This window comes from Carettochelys insculpta, chromosome 6, assembly GCF_033958435.1.
Source record: "Carettochelys insculpta isolate YL-2023 chromosome 6, ASM3395843v1, whole genome shotgun sequence".
Classification (NCBI taxonomy): domain Eukaryota; kingdom Metazoa; phylum Chordata; order Testudines; family Carettochelyidae; genus Carettochelys; species Carettochelys insculpta.
In genome coordinates this window covers 8,572,349-8,599,271 of record NC_134142.1, presented here as the reverse complement: position 1 = coordinate 8,599,271, position 26,923 = coordinate 8,572,349, and the positions used below count along the sequence as shown (strand labels likewise).

Sequence of the window (26,923 nt, the reverse complement as noted above, 5' to 3'; positions counted from 1 at the left end):
GACCTCCTTTGGCAAGTCAGGCTCCTTTATGGGGGGGGCTTAGAAACAGACACCCCCAGAACCACTAACCCCTGGCAAATGCAACTCCTGGCTGTCCCCAGCGGCTGGAGTGGTTTTCCTGCCTGGGATGGGGCCTAGGGGAGGACAACCAGCTCAGCTGCAGGTTTGCACAGCCCCAGCCTAAAATCTCCTCCTCACTAGGCCTCGGGCGTTTCCTCAGCGGGGGCAGAGACCTGCCCGGCCTTGCAGCCGCCCGCCCCGGGGAGGGAGTTAAATACCCTCCCGGGGAGTCGCCGCAGGGAGGCCCGATGGTTCCCGCGGGGGCAGGGGCGGAATCAGCCCGTCCCACCCCACAGTCTCCTGCACGCAGGGGTGATAATACACCCGGCCGGGCCCCCCCCGCGGCCCCACACGTGGGGGGCGCCGGCCGGGCCCCCAGCAGCTGCTGCCCGGGGCAGCTGGCCTGGCCGGGCCGGGCGTGATTGGCCGCGGGCCGGGCCGGGGGCGCCCAATGGTGGCGCGGGGAAGAGGCGAGACCCCGCCCCGCCCCGGGCCCCGGCCAGCTCGGCTCGGCGGCGCTGGAAGCGGCTCGGGCGCTGGGATCGCCGCCGCCCGGGAGGGGACCCGCGCGGCCCCCAGCATGCCGGCCGGGGGACTCGCCGCGCTGCGGCTGCTGCTGGTGCTGGGCTGGGCGGCGGCGCTGCCCCGGCGGGAGCTGCTCCCCTACGGCGCGCCCCGCGGCGACCGGCTGCTGCCGGACGGCGACGACGAGAGCTCGGCCGCGGTGCCGCTGGGGCGGCCGCTGCGCTTCTACGAGGCGCGCTTCGGGCAGCTCTACGTGAGTGCGCGGCCGGGCTCCGAGCCGCCTGCCCCGCCCCGCGCCTGCCAGCTGGGCCGGGCACACGTGGGTGGCGAGCGCGGGGGGGAGGGGGGAGCTTTGTCCCCCGGGAACTCGGCCCCCGCTGGACGGGGCGGGAGGGAGGTGCAGAGCGGGGCGGGGGGTGGCACCGAACCAGAGCTCTCCGCGCCCCCGCCGCCGCCTGCTGGCACAGCCGGGGTGGATGCTGCCATGTCCTCTGCTGCCCCCTGCAGGTGGGGACCAACGGGCTCATCTCCACCCAGGATTTCCCCAGGGAGACCCAGTACGTGGACGACGACTTCCCCACCGACTTCCCGGCCATCGCCCCCTTCCTGTCCGACATCGACACCAGCCGGGGGAGAGGGAAGATCTATTACCGGGAGGAGGAGTCCCCCGAGGTGCTGGCCCAGGCCGCCCGCCTGGTCCACGCTGGGTTTCCTGGGGCAGCTGCCTTCGCTCCCACCCGGGCCTTCATTGCCACCTGGGAGAACGTGGGTGCCTACGAGGAAGTCCCTGGAAGCGCGGAGCCCTCGGGCAAGGTAAGGCCGGTGTTCTCACTAGCAGTGTGGCCCCTGCGGATGTGTCTACGCTACGCTACGGGGAAGATGGACCCTGCTGTGGGCGGTTGTGCAGAGTTCGAGTTCATTCACGCACCCGCTGGGGATGCGCTAAATCAAATTCACAGGCTGGCTGTCAACAGCGGAATTCTGCCCCCGGTTAGGAGCAAGGGAAGTTGATGGGAGCGCAGGCTCCAATCAAGCTCCCTTCGTGGAGGTGACGTGCAAGACCCAATTAAGGTACGTCGGCTTTAGTGGCGTAATTAACGTTGCTGGAATCGCACATCTTAATTCCACCTTCCCCGGGGTGTCAGCCTGCCCCTGAGATGGTTTCCAGTCAGCACTGCGCCGTGCACATATTACCTGTGCTCCTGTTTTGGGGGGAGGGTGCATCTGTACCCATTCTGCAGACTAAGGTTATGTCTTCACTGCACAGTTATCCCAGGTGACCGGCACCAGACTCTGAGCACCTGGGTTAGCGTTGCTCAGGTATGAGCCTTCCCGCTGCAAAGTCCTACCTACATTACCGGGTTCTTGTCATTTCCATGCTCATCCCCGTGCATCTGGGGGCAGATCCCAGGGTTCTTTGTGCTGGGGCGCTCTGGGACTCTTTCCTGTCGGTTGTGTCGAGTGCGGAAAAACTAGTCTCCCCTTTGGGGGGAGGTGTGGGAAGGGCATTGGAGGACTATTGGTACTTCAGTGACTTAGCCTTAATCGTCACTGCAGAGTAGGTGGCTTTCAACCCTGGATGAAGTGGAATTCTGTCTCTAGCCCTCACCCCTAGGGTTGCTAACTTTCTAATCCCACAAAACCAAAAATCTTGCCCCACCAGCTGCCCGGACCATTCTGCAAGCCACCGCTTGCCCTGGGCCCCTGCTCCTGCTCACACCACCCCTCCTCCCTCTGTTACTTGCTCTCCCTTGGCCTCGCTCACTTCCTGAGTTTCTCCCCATTGACCAAGGAGGTGGGGGAGCAGGAGGGAATCAAGGGCTCTGGCTGGGGGTGCAGTCTCTGGCATGGGACTAGGGATGAAGGGCTGGGGGTATAAGAGGGGCTCTGGACTGAGGTGAGGGTATATGAGATCTGGGGTGGGGACAAAAACGAGGACTTGAGGGAGGGGGCTCCAGGCTGAGGTGTCTGAGGGATACAGACTCACCCTGCACAGAGCATCAGCTGAGCACTTCGGGTGGCAGCCCAAGCACCACAGTTAGGCTGAAGCACCTGCAGTTGAGCAGCTGATGGCAGCACAGCAGGGACCTTGCATGGCGAGGCTAGAATTCCATTCCCCAAACCTTCAAGGACGGATTGAGACCCTTGCTCTCTCCTAGTCATGAGTAGTTGTTTGCACAAGGGGCTCGCTGAAGTCAACTGGGCTGCTCTTGTCATCGTTGCTCACAAGGGAGTCACAATTTCTCTTGCAACCACCAGTGATGGAGATCATGGGCTGTTTATAATCTGACTGTAACAGTATTCACCCCATATCTGCCAAGAGCTGGTCTTTGCTGCAGTACCATAGGTAGGGCCCTCAGATTTAGTTTTTCCTGGGCATAACATAGGGTGACTGACCGCCCTGGCACCATCTCCTTGGGAGTTAGCTCCCCTGGAGTGCCCTCTGCTGGCTTACTGGTGTGACCTGTTTGTTCTCCACCACTCATTTGGACCTGCATCCCTCCCTGACCCTGGTACCCTTCCCTCAGGGTACAGCCCCCTGGCAGTGCCTCATGCTCTGTGGTCCTCCCCAGGGAACCCAGATCCCTCCACCCATCTTGTCTCAGAGATCCGCTGCCAGTATCATCTAGCCCCTTACCTCAGGGGCAAACCAGTCAGAAACGGCCACTCATCTTTGACAAGGGGGAGGACCTGCTTTCTCCTATCCTGGCTGCTTCCCCACAGCCCTAGTACCCTCAGGCCTTGTCTCAGGGGCTGCAGCCTGAGAGTAGGGTGAGGCCGGAGCCCCACAGCTCTGCCTGACTTTCCCCAGCACTGCTGTCTCAGGAGGCCTCTGTTGCTTCCCTGCCAGCCAGGTCCCTCCTACTCCAGCACTGGAGCAAGAATCTGCTTTCTCTTATTGTCCTCCTACCCATGAGCCCACTTTATATAGTCCATGCTGGGCCCCAATTATCTGCAGCCCCAGCTGTGGCTGCCTACCACTCAGCTGAATTAGCTGTGGTCTCACCTGTGGCTGTCTACCACTTAGCGTCCCTAGACTGGTTTTAACCCTCAGAGGGCCAGTGCGAGGCAGACATCCCATCACACTGGGGAATTTACAGCAAAAGCAGGCGAACATCAGTGGGAAAAAGCTATTTAATTTTTCTGGGTACGTATTGCAGTTTATTTTGTTGGACAGAAGGACGGGGAAGAAAGTTGAGTAGATCAGTGCTTTGACAAATAGAATTTAGGGTGGTTTGCCCCTGAACTTAAACGCAGTGCTGCCTCTGAGATTAAGGAAAGAATTCACCTCAAATTCCCAAATAAAACTTTTCCTATGAACAAACAGTTGACTCTTGTAGACAAACAACTATTAGCCAACAGATGTTTACGTGTAATAACTGGGCCGTACCATTTGCAGCACATATGCTCAACTTCACCCTTTTCTCCTAATTTTTTTTTAAAAGAACTTTGGAGTATTTGTGTGTGCTCTGAAATGGATTCTCAGGCAGATTTTCATTTTCTCTGCAGTTTTGTGTGTCCGATCTTTAAGTTGTTACCCCCTAATGGCTTGAACCGTATACATGGTGGGCGTGAAATTCACCAGTCTGTTCAGATGCACATGTACTTCAGAACTTGCATGTTTGCCTGTTTGTTTTCTGTGTGTATCTTCTAGACTGAAACGTGGCCTTACTTCAACAGGCAGCTCCATATATAGGCACAGACTTATGTATTATTAGTATATTATATCATGCTATGCATTATATTTTTCTAATAAAACAAGTTTATATAGATATATACTTGAACGATACAAAAGCAGCCTGAAAATTGGGAAAAAAAATAATACTTTTTTGCAAAACTTGTGATTTTTTTTTTTTTTTTTTTTTTTTTTGTAAACAATTGGCTTAAACTGAAAATGAAGGGGCTTAAGTACAGCCGCAGACACAACCAAATAGGCACCGAGCATGCTCTGGCTAATGCCATAAGTGAAGGGTGGTGCCGAAATCTGGCACTGGTTCTCCTGCAAATGTGGTGTCCATGCAGTTGCTCTGAATTGACACTGGTTTAGAGGGACTGATGCATGTGAGTTTATCAAGGAAGGTTTGGCCCAGCCTTTGTGATTTTTTTTTTTTTTTCAAGTGCTCCAAATGTTTCCTTACTAATTTGGGCTCCTCCTCCCCCTTTCTGGGGTTTGTTTTCCAAACTACTTTTCTGTGGGGGAATTGCTTTCAGAATTTCCACTGTGGGGTGATTTTGCGGGATGGGACGGAGACACTGATTAGATCTGGTCTCAAGAACTTCCTGCAGTGACACATGCTTCGCAGCGCATGAGTCGATAACCCTCATGAACAGCCTGAAACTCTTTCAGATTCACAGCATTTTGGTTCCCATGTTATTGCATGGCCCTGGCCCATAAAGGTCAATATTGTCGCTAGGGTGAATAGTGTTTTACTTGTCTGATTCCTTACTGAGTGGCTAGGGAGCTCTGAGTTTTGTCCATTGTCAACACCCTCCTAAATAGCTGCACCTCTTTTGTGCACCCTGAAAGCCAGTGTGTTTGTGTTTATTTTTAAATTTGGAATTCTTTTGGGTTACAAAGAAAAACTGTCTGAAAACTGCCATTGAACTTCTCTTCCAAGCTGCCTGCCTGCAGCTTGCTGATGTCATGCTAACGTCACGTTGCAGTGTGATAGGGATGTAGGAGTCACCCTCCCAGGTCACATTAGTGGCCCAGCTAACGCTCCAGCCATGTCTTTGATAGTGAGTAGTACCTCATGCTTCAGAGATGGGCAGTTACTGAGTAAATGGCACTAGGCAATATCCTTCCTGACCTGTCAGGTAGTTGTTGGTTTGTAGCCTGAAGCATGACGATTTATATTATTACAAAATGAACCTCTCTGATCCAGAACGGTCTAGTCCAGCATCCGTAATCCAGCATGATTTTAGTTAGCTGGATGGCCACGTATCATGGGTTTGGCCAAGTTTCTTGTAGTTCCATAAAGTTTGTTTCCAGCCACCAGTCCTGGCTCTCAGTGCTCTGTGCTGTTATTTAGCTGTAATTTACCCCTCAATGTCGTCTAAGAGCCCAGCGAGCAGCGGAAGTGCTGACAATGCTGCTGGACAATATTGACCTCCTGGGCTCTGGCAAATTCTCTCGTCTGGCACTGGACGACCTATATTTATAATATTTATATGTACGTATACCATTTATATCCTGGCTGTGACTACGCTGCATGTTTTCCCTCCAGACTTTAAAAAAAATATCCTATTGCTGTAACTCTGAACGGTCTCATTATCCAGTTGTCTGTACGAATGCCCTATCCTTGTGAATCCTGCTAAAACCTGGACCTCTGTGGTACCTTGTGGCAATGAGTTCCACAAGTTAACCAGCCAGGCCCAGGGGTAACTGCCCCCTTTGTTTCCCCCCACCCACATTTACAAAACTATTCCCTCTAATTAAATTTTAAATCTGCTGCCTTTCTGTTTCATTGGCCATCCCCTGGGTTCACATGAAGGGAGCGCGAATAGAAGAGCCTGATTTTGATGTGGGGATAATGCGAAGTAGGCAGTGGTGCTGATCACCCTCGGGGGCGACGGGCGAGGTGGAAGAGGGCTTAGCTTTGTGCCCCAGAAGGGGTGGGGCCAAGGGTGGAAGGGGTGGGGCCTAGGGCATTTGTCCCTCAGCACTGCCTGAACCGTGGTGCTACCCACCCTGCCTTCACAGCCATGTGTAGCTGGAGTGGAGCTGCTGCGGTCGTTCAAAGGGGCCCGGAGCTGTGGGCTCGGGACCAACTTCCCCGTTGGTGGGCCTGGGCACAGCATTTCAATGTGGTGAGATGACATCACTCTTCCACACTTAATTGCACTGCAGCGTTAAGAGGTTACAACAGCCACGGGTGACTCCAGAAAACAAGGTCTCCTTTGACCTTTACTCTCCAGATAGCCTGTAGGCTCAGGCTGCTCCCCGACGAATGGCGTTCTGCGGCTGCTTCCTCCGCTCAGGCTTTGGAAGCAGGACAGCCTGTCTCGGGACGGAGGGATCTCCAGAGCGCTGCCCGGGGCCTCTTTGCTCCTGGACCCCAAGTGCCTTAGAAATTCTCTCTCTCTCTCTCTCCCCGCTACCCCCTTCCTTTTCAAGCCATAGAAGTTCCTTTTTCCCCCTGGCAGTGCATCTGCGACTCCCGGTATTCCCTGCCTTCCTCTGTGAACCCACCGGGTCTTCTGCAGCATGGCTGATTGACTGGAAGAAAACTCCTGCACGGTGCTGAGCGGGGATCAGGTGCACAGGCCTATGCTCAATGTGTCCTATAAAGTCTGCCGCTTAGGAGGGTTGCTCTGTCACTGGAGCCGCCTGGCCCAGATGTGTGTTTTAGGGCCGTGCCGGTGCATCTCCGTTGCAGGATGTTGGTCTGACCTAGGAAGTGCAGGTCACTGGTGGGGTTTGTGCTGACTCTTTTTATGGCAGTTTTAGGGAAAAGGGAGCTAGAAAAGGAGGAACTTCGGGACTTTCAAGACTTCCGAATGTGGTACCGAATGGGAGGCAAGCACAATGTGTTCATTTTGATAGAGGAAGCTGCTGTATACACCAGGGAAAACAATCATACAATCAACTAATTAAAATATCAGCTACTTGTGAGTACCCAGCAGAGCTCTGTCCTGGAGTGACACTTTTGTCGAGCTCAATTGTTCCAAAAATCTGACCCACCTGCTCAAAAGAAAAAAGAAAAAAAAAATAACCATGAGGCTTTTATTAAATAGGGGGTTTGATTTGCCTTGAATCTTCGGGTCATATTTTCTAGCTTTGCTCTGCATCCAGAAGGGTTGGAACTTTCCATTTTGCAGGTTAAGATTCTCGCATAATCACATGACTCCAAGAGCAGGGGCTTGAAAGCACATGGCAAAGGAGACTTGAGATAACCTACTAGATTTGGCAACGCTGTGTCAGTGTACCTTTGCCAGTGCCTCTGTTTAGTTTGTTTAGGGACATTTGGGCTTCAGCCTTTCACAGATGTTTCTCCCCAGGGTTTTATACATTGGCACGCCCTTGATCAAATACTGAAAAGAGCAGTAGTGGGGGTGAGCAGCCGGGGCTCTGGCAGCCTGCACAGTGGAACGAGTTTAAATGGGACTTGCCCTGAGCTGGAGCTCTGGAAAGCTGCACTGAGGTGGAAGTTTACCCCCTGTGACACTTCTGTCAAGTGTTAAGCTCCTCTGAGATGGCCCCAGTGACAAGCTCTGAGCTGACCTTTCCTGCTCTCCGGCCTCTGCCCTTTGTGCTCTTATCTGCTTGATTTCCCCCAAGCCTCTGGCAAACTTTAGCTGAGCTCTTGTTGGATTATCCTGGTTTGTTCCCGGAGGAGTTAGTTGGCAGAGTCAAGTCCTGGCGTCCCTTGTGCACTGCTGTGAAATTACCCTGAGGATGGATTTGATGCAGCCTCATTGCCCAGCTGTGCAGAGAGTGGGGTCTCCCTGCCCCCCCCCGCCTTTGAGATCTTTCTCAGTGTCGCTTTGTTCGTGTTGCTGAACCGCTGCCACTGGGGCAGAGTCCTAAATGCCTGCGGCCCTGAGCGTGGGTGTGCGTCCTTCACAACAGACCCCCTTTGTGTGGCAGGGCCCCGACGGCCTTGTGGAAAAGTGAGGAAATGGAGCCGGGGCCCTTTTTCGGTTGTGGACGTTATTGTCAGTCTGTGCAGCTGCGTCAAGCAATCCAAAGGCAGGGCTGGTCCGAGGGTGGAGGGGGCTGGGGTTTTATCCCTCTACCTGCTGCAGGCCCTGCCCCTTTCCCAGCCTCACCCCTGCTCCATCCCTGCCCGTCCCCTTCCCCGAGCAATGCTGCAAAGGGGATTATGGGGCCTGGCCCTGCGGCAGCGGGGGCCACCGCTGCGGAGAAGCTGGGTGCAGCGGGCTAGGCGAGCTGTGCAGAGCACACAGGCTGCCGAGCTCCTGCTGCCCACTGATTGGGGGTCAGGGGGGAGGTGATCCTTCTGCCACAGTGCCTGGCCCTTGGCTCCAGGTAAGACCCGCCCCCACCCCCCGTTCAGAAGATGGTTGGGGTGGCAGGTGAGGGTCCCCCAAAGCACGGTGTTAGGGGCAGATGCCCCGCCTCGTCCTATGGCTCTGGCCAAAGGCTACTGGACTTGGGGCTACCACTTCCCATGACCTCCTCCTCCTCCTCCCCCCCTTAAAACTGGATCACTATGAGGGTTGTATTTTCCATCCTCTCTCGGTAAAGGCTTGTAAAACCTCACTTGGATTCCTTCTTTCTCCCGCTCCCCCAGCTCGCTCCCTCTCCTGGTGTATCTGTATTGCAGTGAGATCAGGGTCCCTTTTGTTAGCATAACCCCGACCTGCCGGCTGTGATGCTCTATCCCCCTGCCGGCAGCACCCAGCCCATGTAGAGTTAACAAGTCTGGTGCAGCCATGGCTAAGAGCTGTGTCAGCTTTGCTCATGCTGCAGAGCAGTGCTGGGCGAACTGTGATCCAGGGGGTTCTGTGTGGCCCGATTAAGGAAGGGACTTAAAGGGCTGCAGCCCAGGGGAATGGGGCACAAGAGATCTCCGGGCTGCCAAACGTCCACATCTTTTTGAGAGGCCCCCTTAGCCCAGGGCCCTGGGCTGCAGGCACTGAAGTCCTAGCGTGTTATCTGGCCCCGTCTGGCTGGAGGGGAGGGGAGACTGGAGCTGTGTTGCTGTCAATGCCAGGGGAAGCTCTGTCTCAACGCTGCCCTTGCCTGTAGGCACTGCCCCCGCAGCCCCCATTGGCTGGGAACTACAGCCAATTGGAGCTGCCGAGGGGCGGTGCCTGCGGAAGAGCGCAGTCCGGTGCAGGCTGCGCTGAGCCACCTGCTTACCCCACTGCCACCAGACTGGAGCAGCCCCAGGACAGATCGCCACACCCCAACTGCCTGCCCCAGCCCAGAGCCTCCCTCCTGTGCTCTTAAGTCCCTAAGTCCAAGCTGGGCACTTAAGGTGTGGGAAGGAACCCAGGGAGGGGATGGGGGGATCCAGACCACACACTCCAATCCTGACCTGCTTCCTGCACCCTAACACCGGTACAGACCCCACACTCCCACCCAACTGCCTGTCCTGAGCTCCCTCCTGCACTTCAGCCTGCAGCTTCCAGCTGCCCCCCAAATGCCCAGAGTCTAGGACCTCCCAAGCCTAATAGCCCTGGGCGCCCGGAAGAGCTACTCCGGCCCTGGGTGCGTGCAGATTGCCTGAGTGTCATGTGCTCCCTCCGCATCCAATCGGAGCACTGCGCTGGTTCCATTGGCGCCCTCTGCGGATTGGAGAGACATGAGTGCAGTTTGCAGCGCTGCCCTGTGCTGGGAGAGCGCCTTGGTTGCAGGGTCTGGGCAGGAGCCCAGGTGCAGGAAGGGAGCCAGGGCCGGGCTGTGGGGTCTGACAGCTGCCCACTGAGATGAAGGAGGGAAATTCTTGTGGCCCCCCTCACTAGCAGGAGCAGCTCTTAGACTTAATTTCAAGAGCAGGTTCGATTCTACCTGCTGGCAGCCTTACAAGCCAGGGCTTGTCCCAGGCATCCGTTGAGAAGGCTGAAGGTTGGGACACGCTCCCTTGGCTAGAGGAGACCTGTGACCCATTCCAGCTGTGTGTGCTACTTGGTACCTGGACCGTCTAGAGGTCAGTGAGTCTCCTGCAGCCTTGCCTAAGAGCCATATGGCTTTTAATTCATGCAGTTGTAATTAGCTCCAGAGGGGCCAGCGTCATGCCTGTCTCCAGGGTCTGTCAGTGTGAGGCGAGGTGTGGCTTGTACACCTAGTGGGAGACGGTCCCTGGCTGAGCAGCCTGCAGGCTGAAGGACAACAAAGTGGGTGAGAGCGAATATAGCCTGGACCTCCCTGGTCCGGCAGCCTTGGAAGCTGAATGAGGGGATTTGCTGGACCACGGGAGGTCCCTCTGCTCCTGGCCTCCCTAGCCCACCTCTGCCTTGATTCCATCCACAACTGTCCTCCGCACCCCGCCAGCCCTGCCTGACTGCCACAGGCTGTAGCTTCCTGCTGTTGGCTCCAGCCCTGCTGCCGGCAGCTGTGTTCTCCAGCCTTGGCCTTGCTGCCGGGGGCTCTAGCCACGCAGCTGGATGCTGGCCCTGGCCAGGCTGCCTGACGCTGGCTCTGCTACCACCATCTCCAGCCTGGGGCACTCTGGCCCTGCCAGACCAGAGCATCCCAGTTTTTACAGGTACAAGTTGTATTCCTTTGCCCTTTTCCAGCTGGAGCATTGTGGGGCCCAGAATCTGCCCCGTTAGGTCAGTGAGCCCAAAACTCAAAAGACACATTAGTAGCAATTGGGGGACTGATGGTTTTCCCCAGCTGGCACAAAAGCGGAATAACTGTCTGGGTGGCAGTGGGCTCACGGCCATGGAAAACTGGAGTGAGGGGCAGGAGAGTCGGGTTTGGGGGTGGCTTGGAAAGCAGCACAAATGCTCCTTTCAGCCTAGAGACACGGCTGTGGCCTGCCGGAATGAAGCCACAACGCACGAGCCCGCGGTCAGAAGGAGCCCAGCCTCGCAGGGCTGTGACTTCGTCCTGCAGGTAGCTCCTTGGAGAGGAGCTGGCCCGAGTTGCCCTCTGAGGGGTGGCTGCGAACTCCTGCCTGTCGTTGATGCTTTGCAGGACGTTCTGAGGTAACGCGCAGGCGCTTCAGGGCGACAGCTTTGCCTGTGACGGAGCCGTGACAGAGCTCCCATTACTTCACCCCAGATTGTCCGGACCTCTCAGAGGGCTCACCTTGTAGCAGCGCGCTTTGGGAATGGCAACAGCTGCGTTGTGCAGGTCCTGGCCAGTGCTCTCTGTAAGCTGAGCGCTTCGGCGGCTGACCAGGAGGGACTCTAATGCAGCCCAGCGGATTAGCAGAGCCCCCTCAGCCGCCAGCTTGTGTTCTACTGGTGGCGCACGGCCGCAGACCCCTCGGTGAACGTAATTTATTCTGCACATGGATGCAAATAATTGGAGCAAACGTTAGTCCTGTCCCCCAGTGATACTAGAGGGTCAGATTCGGAGCTCAGCTCCACCAGTGTCGATCCACGGAGCTAGCGATGCAGCGGAGTCCCGAATGTGGCCAGCAATGGGGTTTTCTCTTTCATGCTCCAAGCATGTTGCTGGCTGGGAAGCCAGGCCCAGGTCCTCGGTTGGGAGAGAGTGACTGGGAGATGGTGACGGCGGAGGGCTAGTGCAGGATAACAGGCTGCTAGCTGGGAAGGAAAAAAATCAGCTGTTGTGGGGGAGCTTTCCTGTGTGTTGGGGAAAAGAGGCGCTTGGGTTAAGAGTCAGGAAGATGAAGTGGATTAAAATGGTGGAAGAGTCACATTACAGGGGACTGTGGTGGGGAACAGGCTATCCCGGTAATAACTCACTGGGAGGTCTGCCTGCGCTGGCTGTGGGGAGGCAGGAAGGGAAGCAGAATCCCTTTAGGACTGCGTTGAAGTGGATGAATGTCTTCGGCTGGCGTCACAATGCAGTGCTTGTTTTGGGGCTGATGGCTCCTCCAGTGCTGAATTCAGCCAGCCTGGCACCAGCACGTCTGTGGCGCTCGGGTCCTGTTTTGTGACGATAGCATGTTGGAACTGGATTCTGGGCTCGGCTCCTGCCTGAGCCACGGCATTCCCGTCTGACATTGGGCAAGTCATTTAAGCTACCCTGTGCCTCAGTTTCCCAAGTGTAAAATGGGGCCAGTAGCACTGTCTTCTCTCACCAGGGCACCCCACATGCTTCACTAAAGGGTGCCGCTCCTTGATCACTCTAAAAATTCCAGCTTATGACTACTTTTTAGACTACGCTGGTGTAAATCAACATGGATCAACCAGCTTCCCTGGACCGATGCCATTTATGTCGGCCAAGGATCTGGCCCAGTGTTGGTTACAAGGTACCTCTGCTCCAGAGAAACCTGTGGTGTATGGCGTCACCTTCTGAGGGGTTAGCCACTTTCTATCTAGCGCACTGGGCTTCGTCTGCATGCACGCACGCGCACGCACACGCACACACAGAGTAGCAGCACTGGTGTAGTTATATCTATATGTGCTGTTGGAAGTATATCAGGGAAAAAGTTCACATCAATAATGACAGACAACCTGTGTCTAGACCAGAGCTACGGCCACGTCTACACTGCCGCCTTCTGCAGGAGTAGCTGTGTGTGTTGGGGGCATGACCCTGATCGACAGAACAGTGCCAGCATAAACCCCTAAGGCAGATGCCGTTCTAGGCACAGAATGGCCCTTCTGCCAGTACAGTGGTTTTACTTACCCATACGAAGCAATGTGACTGTGTCCACACTGGGAGTCTGGTGAGCTGGTGGAGCGCTGCTCCTGTAGACATGGCTGAAGTGATCGCAAGCTGGCACTCGTGGCTTTGGAACAGATTCTGATCTCGCGTTGTGCTGGTGTGTGGTTGGAGGGGCTTCATGAATTCAGCGGCATTGTGTGGCAGACGGGAGAGTTAACTGTTATGCTTTCCTCAGCGCTGGTGAGGTCTCAGCCAGAGCGCCGTGTCCTGTTTTGGACAACCCGCTTTAAGAGTGACACAAACAAGTTGGAGAGAGTCCAGCGGAGAGCAACAAAGAAGAAAGGAGGTTTATGGAACCTGACCTCTGAGGAGAGGCGGAAAGAATTGGGCTTGTTTAGTCTAGAGAAGAGAAGGCTGGGTCGGGGGGAGGGGGTGATATCAGTCCTCAAATATGTCAAAGCTCGTTGGAAAGAGAATGTTGGTCAGATGTTCTCCATGTCCATCTAGAGCAGGACAAGAAGTGGTTTGATCTGCAGCAAGGAATCTTGAGGCTCAGTATTAGGAAAGATTGAAGGACAGTTAAGCACAGGAACGGGCTACTTAGGGAGGTTGTGGCATCCTCATCCTTGGAGGTTTTTAAGGTCGGGTTGGACAACTGCCTGCCAGGGATAGTCTATATTCAACTCTGCCTCAGCATGTGGGGCTGGCACCCTCTCTTGAGAGCCCTACCAGGCCTACGTGGCTGTGAGTTGATGATGCACAATACTCCAGGTATAAATGGGAACAGATTCTGGCCTCTCGTTAATAACAATAATGTGTCTTCCTGCATCCATCAGGTGCTCCAGAAGAATTCCCGGGTATTTCCTGACTCAGAGTGTCCCTTGCCCCTAGCTCAGTGGGACAGAAGCTTGAGGCATCATCATTAAGAGGAGGGGTCGGGCAGGATGTCGTGTTTCACTGCGGAGTCCTAGGCAGCCCCCTGCCTGTGTACTGAGGTTCCCCAGCCCCACCCAGCAAATCATGCAGGACTTTCAAAGTCTTGGGTGGGTTTTTTTCTGTCTGAACGTCAGACCCCGGAGAAAGGGCTGAGGAAGCCACGGTCCCCATGCAGTCTGGTGAATGACCTCTGTTCCAGAGCACAGGCTGGCTAGCCTGCCGTTGCTCTGGCCACAGAGCTTGCCAGCTGTGCTGTATTTCTCCCTGGGGACTGAGACTGGGATCAGCAAATTTGTTTCACATGCAAGGTGTCTGGAGCCTGAGGACTAATCTATGAACAGCTGATGAGTCTGCTGGTCTCACTGGCTGGTGGGCAGTGTGACAGGCCTGAATTTCCTAAGAATGGAAATTCCTCCTGATGGGAACCTGATGGCGTGAACCGATCATTCTCTCCTTGTTTGAGGTAGAGCATTGTTGCTAATTCCACAAAAAACCAGATTTAAACCCCATCCCGTTGAGCCAAAGAGCCACCTCTCTCCTGTATGGAGTAACAAACACAAGATTCGGTACGGTTGTGGTTCTGCATCTGCTATAGGTCTCTGGCCGCTTTCCTGGGCGAGGCAAGAATTCGGTCAAACACAAACCCCGTGGGAAGTGGAAGGCACGCACAGTGCTGGGGTTGTAACAGCAATTCTGTGAACACCTCCCAGCCCCAGTGTCTTCACAGGGCCGTTCGGTGATCTGCTAGGAGGTCTCTCTTCAGGGTACAAGCCCCAGGCTGCACACTTGCTGTAGTGCCAGCTAAATTCCCTGTCCCTCATTCTCTTCTCTTGAATGCCAGGGTGTGTGTGTGTGTGCGCGCGCATGTGTGGGTGTGTGTGTGTGTAATGGGGGACAAGTCCCCCTTCCCCTTTGCCTGTTTTAAACCCACAGAACATATCAGGCTTACGGATCGTTTCGCAATACATGGAAGATTGTGACAGTAAATTACTTGCCTAGATTCCCAAGGCACTGGTTGTAATCATTCTCTCCTGCGTGAAACAGATGTGGGGGTTTGTAATAATTCTAACACTGGGCATAACAGGGAAAGGGGATTGGAGAAATTTGCTCTTGACAGATTTTCTGGCTCGACCGTTGGCTGAGGTTTTCCCGGGATCCCAAGCTGCCAGAGAAATTCTCTGCTGTGAAACCCTAACTGTGTTACTCCTGCCTTACAAGTTTGCATCACAAGAGACCGTCCTAACAGTACCGCACACCTTTGCTGCTCCCTTATTCTAACTGCCGTAAACTGACTGCACCAGAACACAAGTCCCATGTGGCAGAGCTCGGTTTTGTGCCCCTTGTACCAGGGCTTTCCCTCCACTAGCTCACACATCCAGCCCTCTCTGGTTAACACATTGATGGTCTCCCACCCATTTGCGCTGTTGTTTTCTCCTGTAGCTAAACACCTTCCAGGCCGTCCTAGCCTATGATGACTCCGACACCTACGCCCTTTTCCTTTATCCCATCGATGGCCTTCACTTCTTTGGGACGCGTCCCAAAGAGTCTTACAACGTCCACCTGGAGCTGCCTGCCAGAGTGGGCTTCAGCAGAGGTGAAAGTGCTGACCTGAAGAGAGAAGGGCCATTTTACTCGGTCACCAGCAGTGAACAGGCTGTGAAAAATCTCTACCAGTAAGTGGTGCGGCTGGACGGGCTGGCGTGGGCTGGCGGGTCTGTCTAAAGTGGCTCGTCTGGTGGATAGAACCAGGTGCCGCTGAAAGGCTTGGGGATGAACGTGTCAGGGTAAATGCTGAGGGCACCTCAGAGAGAACATCCCCTCAGGACGCCACCTTGGGCTTTGGGAACCTGGTAGGCAGAAACGTGCAGCGACCCCACTGCCTTGATTTGAGCATTTCCGAACCCCTGTTGGTACAAGGAGGCGTTGACTAGCTGAGAGATCCCCAAGCAGTGGGGTGAGGCCACCCATGGGCTCTGGAGGGAGCACCACTCACCTCTGCAGCCCTGGCTGCCAGCTGAGGCCCTGGGTGAGACGCCACTGTCAGCCCCAGCCCAGGTGTGGCCCCCTCCTCAGGCCCCTTTACCTCATCCATGTTCCCCTTCTCCCAGAGCCGTGGCCCCACTCACAGCCCTGGCTCTGCAGGGAAGTGAGCATGGATAGGGCTTGGGGAGAGAGGTAAGAAATTTGGGGGCCACTAGATTAGGTACATCAGCTGGCTGGCTGGGAGGACCTCGTAGGTGAGACTAAGACATGGACAGTGTGAAAACAAGCAGCCTGGAGGGGTTGTGAATTGACAATGGTCAGGCCCACATGGCGGGTGAGGTCCTGATTCCACTGAAGTCGGGGAGACTGGCCGCTAATTTCAGCGGCTCCAGGATTTCATGGGTTCGTACCGATGCACCTCAGTGCTTCTGGTGAGGCGCGTGTGACCCTATTATTGTAGTGAGGCGATTCCTGTACTCAGGGATGTCCGACGTGGTTATAACATGGAGGGTGCCATCAACCAGGCATTAGTAGGACTGACCTTCACCCATGGACGCAGAGGCAGGAGCCTGGTTCAGAGCCAGGCTTATCTGATGTTTTAATGTCACATAGGCCTTGTATTTGTCCTCTGCACAGAGTGGGGATTTCACCCAAACCACGGGAGCTGTTGAACTTGGGAAATGGCAGCTGTCACTGGTATCAAGTACCAGTTGCTTTCATGCTTATGTCTGACCCCAGAAATAAAAAACAAGGGAAGGGGGTTGGGGGCGGAAATGCAGAAAAATGTGGACGTGAAAGCACAGTGGTTTCTGAAGAAGCCTTTTCCCCCACGAGGCATCCGGGCCTCTTACAGCTCAAATAGCAGGCTGAGCGGAGCTGATGAAACTGAATGACAAAACAGCTGTGAAAACCCACAGAATAAGATTTTATAATAATTTATCCTGGAGGATTCCTCTTTACATAGTAAAATATTGACCCTCTCCTGGGCCAGAAAGATCACTGCGGAAATTTTCAAATGGGATGAGTAATTTCAATTTAAGGAGGTCCAAACTGAGGTCCTCACAGGAGACACTTGAGTGGATATAATGCCGCATTTGGGAGGCCTGACTTCTATTCCTGACTTGGCCATTGGATGAACCTTGGCAAGTCACTGCCTTGCTCTGTGCCTCAGTTTTCCTATCTGTAAAATGGGGATAAACAATAGTAACCTCCTTTGTAAAGCCCTGGGAGCTCTACTGTTGACAAGGGCTAGGTATGGTTATTGACGAGGCCCACTTTTCAAAAGGTGAGAAGTTAGCACTTTCTTGAAATTGAGGTGCCCCAGATCCCGAGCCACTTCTGACCCTTTAAATCAGTAGTTCAAATTCTACGGTATTTTCTTGGGCAAATCTCCCACCAAGCCCAGTGGAAGACTTGGTCTGAGCAGGAGATGCTGCATGGGACATTGTGATTTTTTCAGCATCTATCAATAGTAGACACGTGTCCGTGTTTGTAATTTGTACCTAGAACAAGCAACGTGGGGATTCCTGGCATATGGGCCTTCCACATTGGCAGCAGCAGCTCCCTGCTGGACAATGTTGTGCCGGCTAGAGTTGGCGAAAAGCCTTTGGAAGACCATTCCCAGGAACCTCTGGAGAGCACGCTCGGTGGCACGGCCTTGGAGCAGAACATCTTGGATGCTGACTACCCTGAGGAGAACATAGACTATGCCGAGATCTTTTATGACGAGAATGAAGACGAGGACATTGAGTACCTGACCGAGCCGGTGCCTGATTTGTACAGTGAGCCGAGGCACTCTGGCGCTAGGTTGGGTTTGGAGCTGGAATCCACATTGCCATCTCTGGTACCCAGCCATCACCCGGCCTTTCCTGAAGTGAAATCTCTCCCGTCCTCTCCTGGGAGGCAGGAAGGGTCATCTCAGGAGCCTCCTGCTTTGCAAGGCGAAGCGGAATCCTCTCAGGAAACAGGGTTCAGAAGCTTATCCTCACCAGAGACCAGCAACAGCCTGCTGGAGCTGACGACCGAGGGGCTACCTGCGGGCCCCAAAAAGGACAAGGCCTGGTCCTACCCAGATGGTGGCACTGTCACTCCTGAAGTGGACATCTTTCCAGCCTACCCGGAAGGGGAGGTCGTGCTGCGGAGCTACCCAAAAAACTCCCCGCCCCCCCATCGTGGGAGGCAGGTGGTCGGTGTGGATGAAGATGGCAGCTTTAACCCAGAAGGTAAGTGGCTGTCAGCCGTAACGTAGTTCTAGCTGCTGGGTTTCTTTGTCGCTAACAATGTTTAAAATGATCTTCGCCCAGAAGAAGCTAGGAAATGAGTGCAGTTAAGCGCCACCAAGCCAGACCATGCACTGAAACCAGCTGGACTTAAGAGGTGACTTCCACTGAAGTCCGGGGACCAGAGTGGATTCCCACCAGCTGAGGATGGGGTGCTTTAATTGGGTGACATCCTGCAGAACCTGGGCTCTCATATCCACGGGATAATAAATGATCTTCCGGAGCTAAGTGCCCAGCAGTGTGACCAGAAATCAAAGTGACCCCAGACCAGCTTCCCGTCACTAGAGTGGGAGGTCAGCAACCTCAGGGGAAGGGGGATTTGGTGTAAGGTCGTGAGTGGGGAGGTACAGATCATATGGAATATGGTATCAGGGGCTGCCTTATTCTGGGACAGGTCATGCTCTGATCCTACTTTGGCTTTGGTCAAGAGACTTCTCCACTGCAGGGGGTAACTTCCCACATGCTGGATTGTACAAATGCTTTTAATATTTGGAAGTCTTATTTTCTAACTCCCTGCAACAAAGGGGTGGGGGCCACCTCGGCCCCTGATGGCCAGGGCACTGCGGAGACTCTTACAGGAATTAGAGGACCCAGAGGAGAGTGAATGCTAAGCTTGTTGCTGCTTTAGTTCATACGCCACAAAAGCCGGTGGAGGTGGTGAGATTAGCAGAGTTTTTGAGCCTATTTTTTTAAACAAACCAGCAGTCACGTCGCCCTTTAAAGACCCAGCAAGTAATTTATGAGGTGATGAGCTTTCGTGAGACAGATCCAAATCAGTGTCCCAGCCAGTGTCTCCCAAGTGGGTCTGTCCCATGAAAGCTCATCACCTAATAAATTATTTTGCAGGGCTGATCTGATGGGTTTGGTCCTGCTTAGAGCAGGGGGCTGGACTCAATGGCTTTTTTCGGTCTCTTCCAGCTCTATTGTTCTGTGATTCTATGAGTCTTTAAAGTGCGACGTGACTGCTGGTTTGTTTTGTTAGAATACGGACTAACATGGCGCCTCTTTGTTTTTTTTGTTTTTTTGAGGATGTAGAAACAGAGTCAGATTGCCTGGTCCTTCAGCCGGTGGGTAGGGGGAAATTGTGGGTACAGTTAATTAACTAAGTCCCCCTAAGCCGCATTAAGCACCATACGGGGCTCAGGTCTGCAGCCGGGAGAGTTCTCTGTCCTGGGCCTGACCCCTCAATCCCAACTTCACCCTAGAGCCAGCACCTGCAGCCACAGCCCTCACACTCCTGCATCCCAACCCTGAGCCCCCTCCCGCTCGCCAGCATCCTTTGGTACCTCTCCTGCCACGTGGATTTCCTTATGTGGACCAATAGGAGGGTGATGTGTCGCACGTCACCTTCATGTCGCATGTCTCTTCCACGCTGGCGCACGTAAGAAAGCTTCATGCCATTCAGGGGTGGGAAAAGCTAGAGGGAACGCTGGAAAGAGCTGCTGACGGCCGAGCCAGCTCCAAGGGAGATAGGCTTTGAGTGGAAGGCTGTCCTTGTCTGGCTCCTTGGGCTTGTCTGGCCCGATGGCAGCAGGCAGGAGCAGCAAGCTGTGGGGAGCTGGGCTGGACCACCTGGGGCAGGAGGAGCCTGGAGCGCCAGGAGACAGAGATGTTGTTAACATGAGAAGGGAGAGGCGAGGCTGAGGCCTCTCCCTCCTCATGTTGAGAATGGGCCCTGAGCAAGGCAAAGGCCCAGCCACGGCAGCGCCTTTGCGTGAGTGCGCCTAGGCAGGGCGTTGTGTTCGCACCTGAAGTTTGATGCCCGCGGGTGGTGGGGAGGGACACCTCACCCCAATTGGGGCTGCACCACGCTCAGCGACTCTGGCTGTTTTACGGCCATTCTCACAGAGCTCCCGCTCTCCTAAGCCGCTTCGCCCTTGTGAATGGAGCAGGTTGGTGGGCTCCCCTGGGCGCAGGCTGTGCCCACTGCATCTCTCGGCGCCAGAGGGGTGGAGTGTTAGGTGCTAAAACCCTATCGATCTTCAGTTGGAGCTCGTGCTAAACTTCCCTTCAAACCTCCCAGCATAGGTGAACTGTCCCTTCCTGCAGGCCAGGGGCTAAGAACATCTGCCCACGTGTGCCCTTCAGCGTGGCTGTAATCATTCCCACAGCCCCTAGTGGCCGAGGGGAGCTCACCCCATGGGTGGGGGACACGGGCTGTCTGTAGACCCTCCAGGGGAGCAGAGTTTGCAGATTTTCTGGACAGTTGCAGTTCCCCTTGGAATGGCTTTTTTCACTGCTATATACCTGGCACCTGGATGGAGCTGGGGAACAGTGGGACTCACTGGCCCTTGCTCAGGCATCCATAAGGCTCCTGTTGTCTTGTTCGCCCATGGAACAGGGCTCCCCTCTCCGCCAGTGGGAAACTCGTTTGATGCATGCCCTGATCCTGCAGTCCTGCGGCAGGCAAAACTCCCTTTGCAGTCTGTGGGGGCTTTGTCTGGGGTAGGGCTGCAGCATCTCACCCAGCTGCAGGGGACAGCGGTGTTCTGCCACTCCAAGCAAAGACAAGGACATGGCAGATGTTGTCGGGTTGCTGTGCGGATCTGAAGGTTTCTCTGCAGCTTTGGTAGCAGAGTGCTGTGCTACCGGGGCTGTGCTAAGGCCCAGTTCCTTCCTCCATGCTAACCTACGCTTTGGGTGTAGGGTTCACGTACAATACCGCCAGCAAGGAGACCTGCGAGCGGAACCACAGCCAGTGCTCCCAGCACGCCTTCTGCACGGACTATGCCACCGGCTTCTGCTGTCACTGCCAGAGCAGATTCTATGGGAATGGCCGTCACTGCTTACCAGAAGGTAAATGGCGGGAGGCGCCTGCAGGTTTTGGAGCTTCCGGCCTTGACTTTGTTCTTTGAGACTCATCCCGGGTGTCTCATCCTCTTCCCAGGGGCCGCTCATCGTCTCAACGGTAAAGTCAGCGGCGATCTCCTGGTCGGCCAAACGCCCGTCCGTTTCGGCGGCGTTGACTTGCACGCCTACGTCGTTGGAAACGATGGGAGAGCCTACACCGCCATCAGCCACGTCCCACAGCCGGCAGCTCGGGCGCTGGTGCCGCTGACTCCCATCGGCGGGCTCTTCGGTTGGCTCTTTGCTCTGGAAAAGCCGGGCTACGAGAACGGCTTTAGTATCACTGGTAAGTGGCGCGTGGGAGGTTTGCACGCGGGGTGTGGGCTGAGGCCCTGATGTCCAAGAGCTGCTCCTGTGGCTTCGGGCACTCATATGGAGTGAGATGGTAGATGGGGTGGTCTACATGGTGTTTCCTCCTGCTGTGAGAGCAGGGGGCTGGACGATCGAGGTCCCTTCTGGTTCCAGTGTCTTATGATTCTACGATCCCGTGATCTATTCCAGGCTGGGTAATGCCTCGGATGCAGCTCCCCTTTGGAGATCAACAAAGCGGTCCTGTTGCACTTCAAGGACTAAACAATGTAATATAGGTGAAGTGCTACAGGGCTGCTTTTTGTTTTGTGAAGATGCAGATGAGCATGGAAGCCTCTCTGCGGCTATTCCCTTCGCAGATGCGTGTGATAGGGTTCTCCGCTTGATGGGCAGTGTGTGATACTTGCACAGGCAGAGCTTTAGAATGGCCTCTTGACCTGTCTGATCAGCAGACGGGGTCCTCTTTCAACCAGTGGGAAACTCGTTTAAGACACGTCCCCCGATCCTGCAGCCCTGCTGCAGGCCAAACTCCCTTTGCAGTCTGGGGGGGTTTTGTCTGGGATGGGGCTGCAGCACCAAACCCAGTTGTAGGGGACAGTGGTGGACTGTCACTCCAAGCAAAGACAAGGACGCGGCCGATGTTGTCAGGTATTCGTTGCTCCTGCTTTGTGCTCTTGGCTGGTGTTACCTGCCTGGAAGTGATCTGAGAATGGGGTCCATCAAAGTGAGTGTCGCAGAGCTTGGTTTTGTTTTCTTCCTCGTAGGTGCTGAATTCACCCACAATTTGGAAGTCACCTTTTACCCGGGAGAGGAGAAGGTCAGGATCACTCAGACAGCTGACGGTCTGGGGCCAGAAAATTACCTGAGCATTAAGACGCACATTGAGGGCCAGCTGCCTTTTATTCCAGAGAACTTTGCTGTCCACATTGCGCCCTACAAGGAGCTGTACCACTACTCTTCCTCAGGTACAGAGGGGCCCAGAACCTCATTGCTTTGCAGAGCAGACGCTAGTCCTCTGGCGAGCGTGTCCGTCCAGGTTACGGTGTCATGCCCGCTGGAATTCTGCAGCGCTCTGTGCGGATGGCAGGTTCAGGTGGGAAGGTGCCTGTGTGACCAGGCGCCCTTGGTGCTATTTTTCAGCTGTGACTTCCACCGCTTACCGGCAGTATTTCCTCATCTCCGGGAGTGTCAACCGGACCTTGGCCTACCGACTCCACCAGAACATCACCTTCCAGGACTGCCTGCCCGCCCGGCACCGGTGGGCCGTTCCGGCCATCCAGCAGCTGAGCGTGGATAGGATCTTCGCCCTATACAACAATGAGGAGCGGGTCCTGCGTTACGCCATCACCAACCAGATTGGCTCCAGCCAAGGTGAGCTCTGCTGCGGCCTGGCATCTTGGCCTTGATGCAGAGGCCTGTGAAACCCGAGGGCTACGCTCCCTGCTGGGGTACAGCCCCTGATTTCAGCATGAGGCGAGAGTGGCACAAGCCCGGCGGGGGCCTTGTGCCTCAGTCACAACCAGGGCAGCACCTGAATCTCTTCTGGGAGGCTGCCCAAGCACCCATCTTACAGTGAACACTAGTCACAACCCTCCCCTGCTTCCCATTGCTCCTGGGAGTTGTGCTTTCCAAGCAGTAAATAGCAGCCCCTCTGCAGTGGCTCAGATGGGCGGGGCAGGGAGAAGGTGAGGCAGAGCCTCTAATTAGTAGAAACACTAGTAAAGAGTAAAATTGCAAGGCACATAGAAGAGCACGAATTGTTGGGCAAAAGTCAGCATGGTTTCTGCAGAGGGAAGTCGTGTCTGTCTAATCTATTAGAATTCTTTGAAGGGGTTAATAAACATGCGGACAAGGGGCACCCAGTGGACATAATATACCTAGATTTCCAGAAAGCCTTTGACACGGTCCCACACCAAAGGCTTTTATGTAAATTAGGTGGTCATGGGATAGGAGGAAAGGTCCTTTCATGGATCGGGAATTGGTTAAAAGACAGAAAACAAAGGGTGGGAATAAATGGTAAATTTTCACAATGGAGGGGGGTAACTAGTGGTGTTCCCCAGGGCTCAGTCCTGGGACCGATCCTGTTCAACTTGTTCATCAATGATCTGGAAAATGAGGTAAGCAGTGAGGTGGCAAAGTTTGCAGATGACACCAAGTTGTTCAGGACAGTCAAAACCAAAAGGGATTGTGAAGAACTACAAAAAGATCTCAGCAAACTGAGTGATTGGGCAGCAAAATGGCAAATGAAATTTAATGTGGGTAAGTGTAAGGTAATGCATGTTGGAAAAAATAACCCAAATTACACGTACTACATGATGGGGTCAAATTTAGCTACGACAGATCAGGAAAGGGATCTTGGAGTTATAGTGGATAGTTCTCTGAAGACATCCACGCAGTGTGCAGCGGCAGTTAGTAAGGCAAATAGGATGTTAGGAATTATTAAAAAAGGGATCGATAATAAGACAAAAGATATCATACTTCCCCTATATAAAACTATGGTACGCCCACATCTCGAGTACTGCGTGCAGATGTGGTCTCCTCACCTCAAAAAAGATATATTGGCATTAGAAAAGGTTCAGAAAAGGGCGACTAAGATGATTAGGGGCTTGGAAAGGGTCCCATATGGGGAGAGGCTAGAGAGACTGGGACTTTTCAGTTTGGAAAAGAGGCGACTGAGGGGCGATATGATAGAGGTATATAAAATCATGAATGGTGTGGAGAAAGTGAATATAGAAAAATTATTTACCTTTTCCCATAATACAAGAACTAGGGGACACCAAATGAAATTGATGGGTAGTGGGTTCAAAACTAATAAAAGGAAATTTTTCTTCACACAGCGCACAGTCAACCTGTGGAACTCCTTGCCCGAGGCGGCTGTGAAGGCCAGGACTCTATTAGGGTTTAAAAAAGAGCTTGATAAATTTTTGCAGGTCAGGTCCATAAATGGCTATTAGCCAGGGATAAAGTATGGTGCCCTAGCCTTCATAACAAGGGCAGGAGATGGATGGCAGGAGATAAATCACTTGTCTTCTGTTCTCCTTCTCTGGGGCGCCTGGCATTGGCCACCGTCGGCAGATGGGATGCTGGGCTTGATGGACCTTTGGTCTGACCCAGTATGGCCATTCTTATGTTCTTATGTTCTTATGTTCAGAGCCAAGGCTCCCTGTAGGTCTCCTCTAGGAGTGCCCAGCTGACTCCAGGGACCCCTAACCAAAAGTCTCGGCCTCCCATGCAAGAGGGGAAGGGAAGTCTTCCACCTTTGCACAGGCTGTCCCGGGGGTAAAAAGGGTTGGCTGGACGAGTGGTGGACGGAGATGAGACAAGCAGTGAGCATAAAAAAGCTTTATTAACAACGGCTTAATCAATGTTACCAGGGTAATTAAGGGGGAATCCCTAGCGCGCTCTAGCCGTCTACCCCAACGCGGGGCAGGGGAAAGCCCGTACTTACGGGGCGGTTACCAAACCGCAGATGCGAGCAGAGCCCCCTCCAGCATCTAGTCGAAAGGGTCCGGATTTTCGGTGGGAGGGACAAGCGACTCGGGTCGGCCGTTGAGCTTATCAAGGGGCACACGGCTCCAATTTGGGAGGGGGGAGTTTAAGTTTATCGGGCTTTGGACACGGAACCAACCCCTGGGCCTGTGTCAGCGCGTTGAGCCCTTTTGCCCTTTTTAGGAGTTAGGAGTTTTTCCTTTTTAGGAGCTTTTAATGTCTGCGTATGTGACTAAGCCCTTAGCTGGCCCCGCTTCCTCCTATGTGGCTGAGCCCTTAGCTCCTCGGGGGTGGGGCTTTGTCAATGCACGCTGGCATGCCGGGTTCTCGTGGGGTGGCAAAGCCTCGATCATGCATGGGGCGTGTGCAGGCTGCAGCTTGCAACACTGTTGTGGTCACGCCACAAACGGCTGTGCCCACGCAGGAGCGTGGTCCGAGCTGCACTCTGGCCCTGGACCTAACTACGCTGTGGAGCGATGCAGTTCCTGGGAGCACAGCAGGCTTGGATGTGCGCCGGTGACACACCCCTGTAGAAAATGTCTGTGGGGCTAATTTACGCCATGTGTCCATGGGCAAAATGCCACCGACCTGCCCGGCTTTGCACTGTGCCACCCCGGTGGCGTTGGTTCCATGCTGTTAGCTGGCTGGAAAGGGGTTGTGTTGTTTGTCCTGCGAAACACAGGCTAATAATTAGCTTTCTGCACAACTTTGTCTGCTGAGGATTTGCCGCACGGTGAAACCTGTTCCTCCGAGAGCGCCGGGCACCAGGGCGGGTTTCGCTGGCAGCACGTGCTGTGCTTTGAGAGGGGTTTGGTTTTCGGCAGCTCTTTCCCCACTATAAACTCAGCCTGTTGCACAGAAGGGTGCAGAGCTGGTCTCCCAGGAAGCACGGCGTGGTGCCTCGTGCTGAGGTTTGTTCTCTGTGCAACTCCCTCCCCTGCCGAGGAAAACCTTTGTGCCAGGCCCCGTGCGAAGCGGGTAGCCCCTCCCACCTCTGCTCCTGCCTTCTCTCGGTAGGAGCCTCTCTCTGTGCTGGCATAGCCAGTATAATGTCCTGGGGGCCCCTGGTTTGAAGGCCAAAGAACTCCGTTTCCCAGCTGCTGCTTCCTGCCACGTCAGGACTTCAGTCAAGAAAATGGCTTTATGGCTTCGAAGGGCGTCCGTTTTGCTTTAAGACAATTGGAAAGGACCAAAAATGGGGATTTTCTGCCCTACTCAACGATAGTGGAGTCATCGAATCATAGAATATTAGAACTGGAAGGGACCTTGAGCGGTTAAGTCCAGCCCCCAAGGACCAAGCACTGTCTAGGTCAATGGTTCCCAAACTTTTCGGCATCACGTCCCCCTTTTGATTTCTGAGAAACTCTCATGCCCCTCCCCAACTTCTTCTTTACCATCATCCAACCCCCTTTTAACAAAAAATTCAATTTGTAATTTAAACAAACACAAAAACTTGATATAAAAGTGTTCTTTCGAATTAAAAATAAGCATAAATAGTTTTTCTTGGCGCCTTGCGGGTGCCTGGTGCATCCCCAGCTGGCTGGATGCCTGAGCCCCGTACCATCTGTCTGCCCATCTGAGCCTTGTGCTGCCAGAGCTGCCTGTCCAAGCTGACCGAGCCCCGTACTGCCTGGGCCAGCCACCTGCCCGCCAGCCTGAGCTGCCTGAGACCCCCAGTCCCCCCACTCACTCCATTCCCCTCCCGCAAGCCAGGCACCTCCAGCCCCATCTAACCCCATTCTTCTTCCCCTCCCTCTCCCCTCCCCAAGCCACACTCATTCCCCTTTGGAGGAGGCAGCCAGCTCCACCTGGGTCTTTGTCAGCTGCCTGCTTTTTATAGAGGCTGTGCCAGGTTGCCACATAAAACGGCAGGGGCTGAGAGCCAGAAGCAAAGGCCGGCTCTTTCTTCAGGTGGTGGGGAATGACTGGGGGGGTCGGGGGGGCTGGGTCACCTTGCGCCCCCCTGGAATTTCTTCACACTCCCCCGGGAGGTGCGCCCCCAGTCTGGGAAACCATGATCTTGGTGTTCGTCCAACCTGTTCTTAAACATTTCAAGTGATGGAGATTCCACTGCCTCCCTAGGCAGTTTATTCTAGTGTTTAACCACCCCAACAGTTAGGAACTTTTTCCTAAGGTCCAACCTAAACGTCCTTTGCTGCAGTTTGAGCCCATTGCCCCTTGTCCCATCATGACAGGCCCAGGAGAACAATTTTCTCCCTCCTCCTTGTGACACCCTTTCAGCGGATACAGTGCTTGAAAGCTACTAACATGTCCCCTC

General features: G+C 54.3%; 1 protein-coding gene across 1 annotated transcript in view; it reads left to right on the top strand.

The window, feature by feature from the left end:
- The first annotated feature begins 496 nt into the window (after nucleotides 1–496).
- The window catches only part of NID2 (nidogen 2), a 51,055-nt gene continuing 24,628 nt past the window's right edge, over nucleotides 497–26,923 (top strand). The window contains exons 1-8 of the mRNA XM_074996209.1: nucleotides 497–838; nucleotides 1,093–1,398; nucleotides 15,179–15,411; nucleotides 17,228–17,943; nucleotides 20,647–20,796; nucleotides 20,888–21,133; nucleotides 21,921–22,121; nucleotides 22,297–22,527. Of these exons, the coding sequence (XP_074852310.1) occupies nucleotides 512–838; nucleotides 1,093–1,398; nucleotides 15,179–15,411; nucleotides 17,228–17,943; nucleotides 20,647–20,796; nucleotides 20,888–21,133; nucleotides 21,921–22,121; nucleotides 22,297–22,527 (2,410 nt within the window). The 5' untranslated portion in view covers nucleotides 497–511. The remainder of the gene's footprint in view (nucleotides 839–1,092; nucleotides 1,399–15,178; nucleotides 15,412–17,227; nucleotides 17,944–20,646; nucleotides 20,797–20,887; nucleotides 21,134–21,920; nucleotides 22,122–22,296; nucleotides 22,528–26,923) is intronic.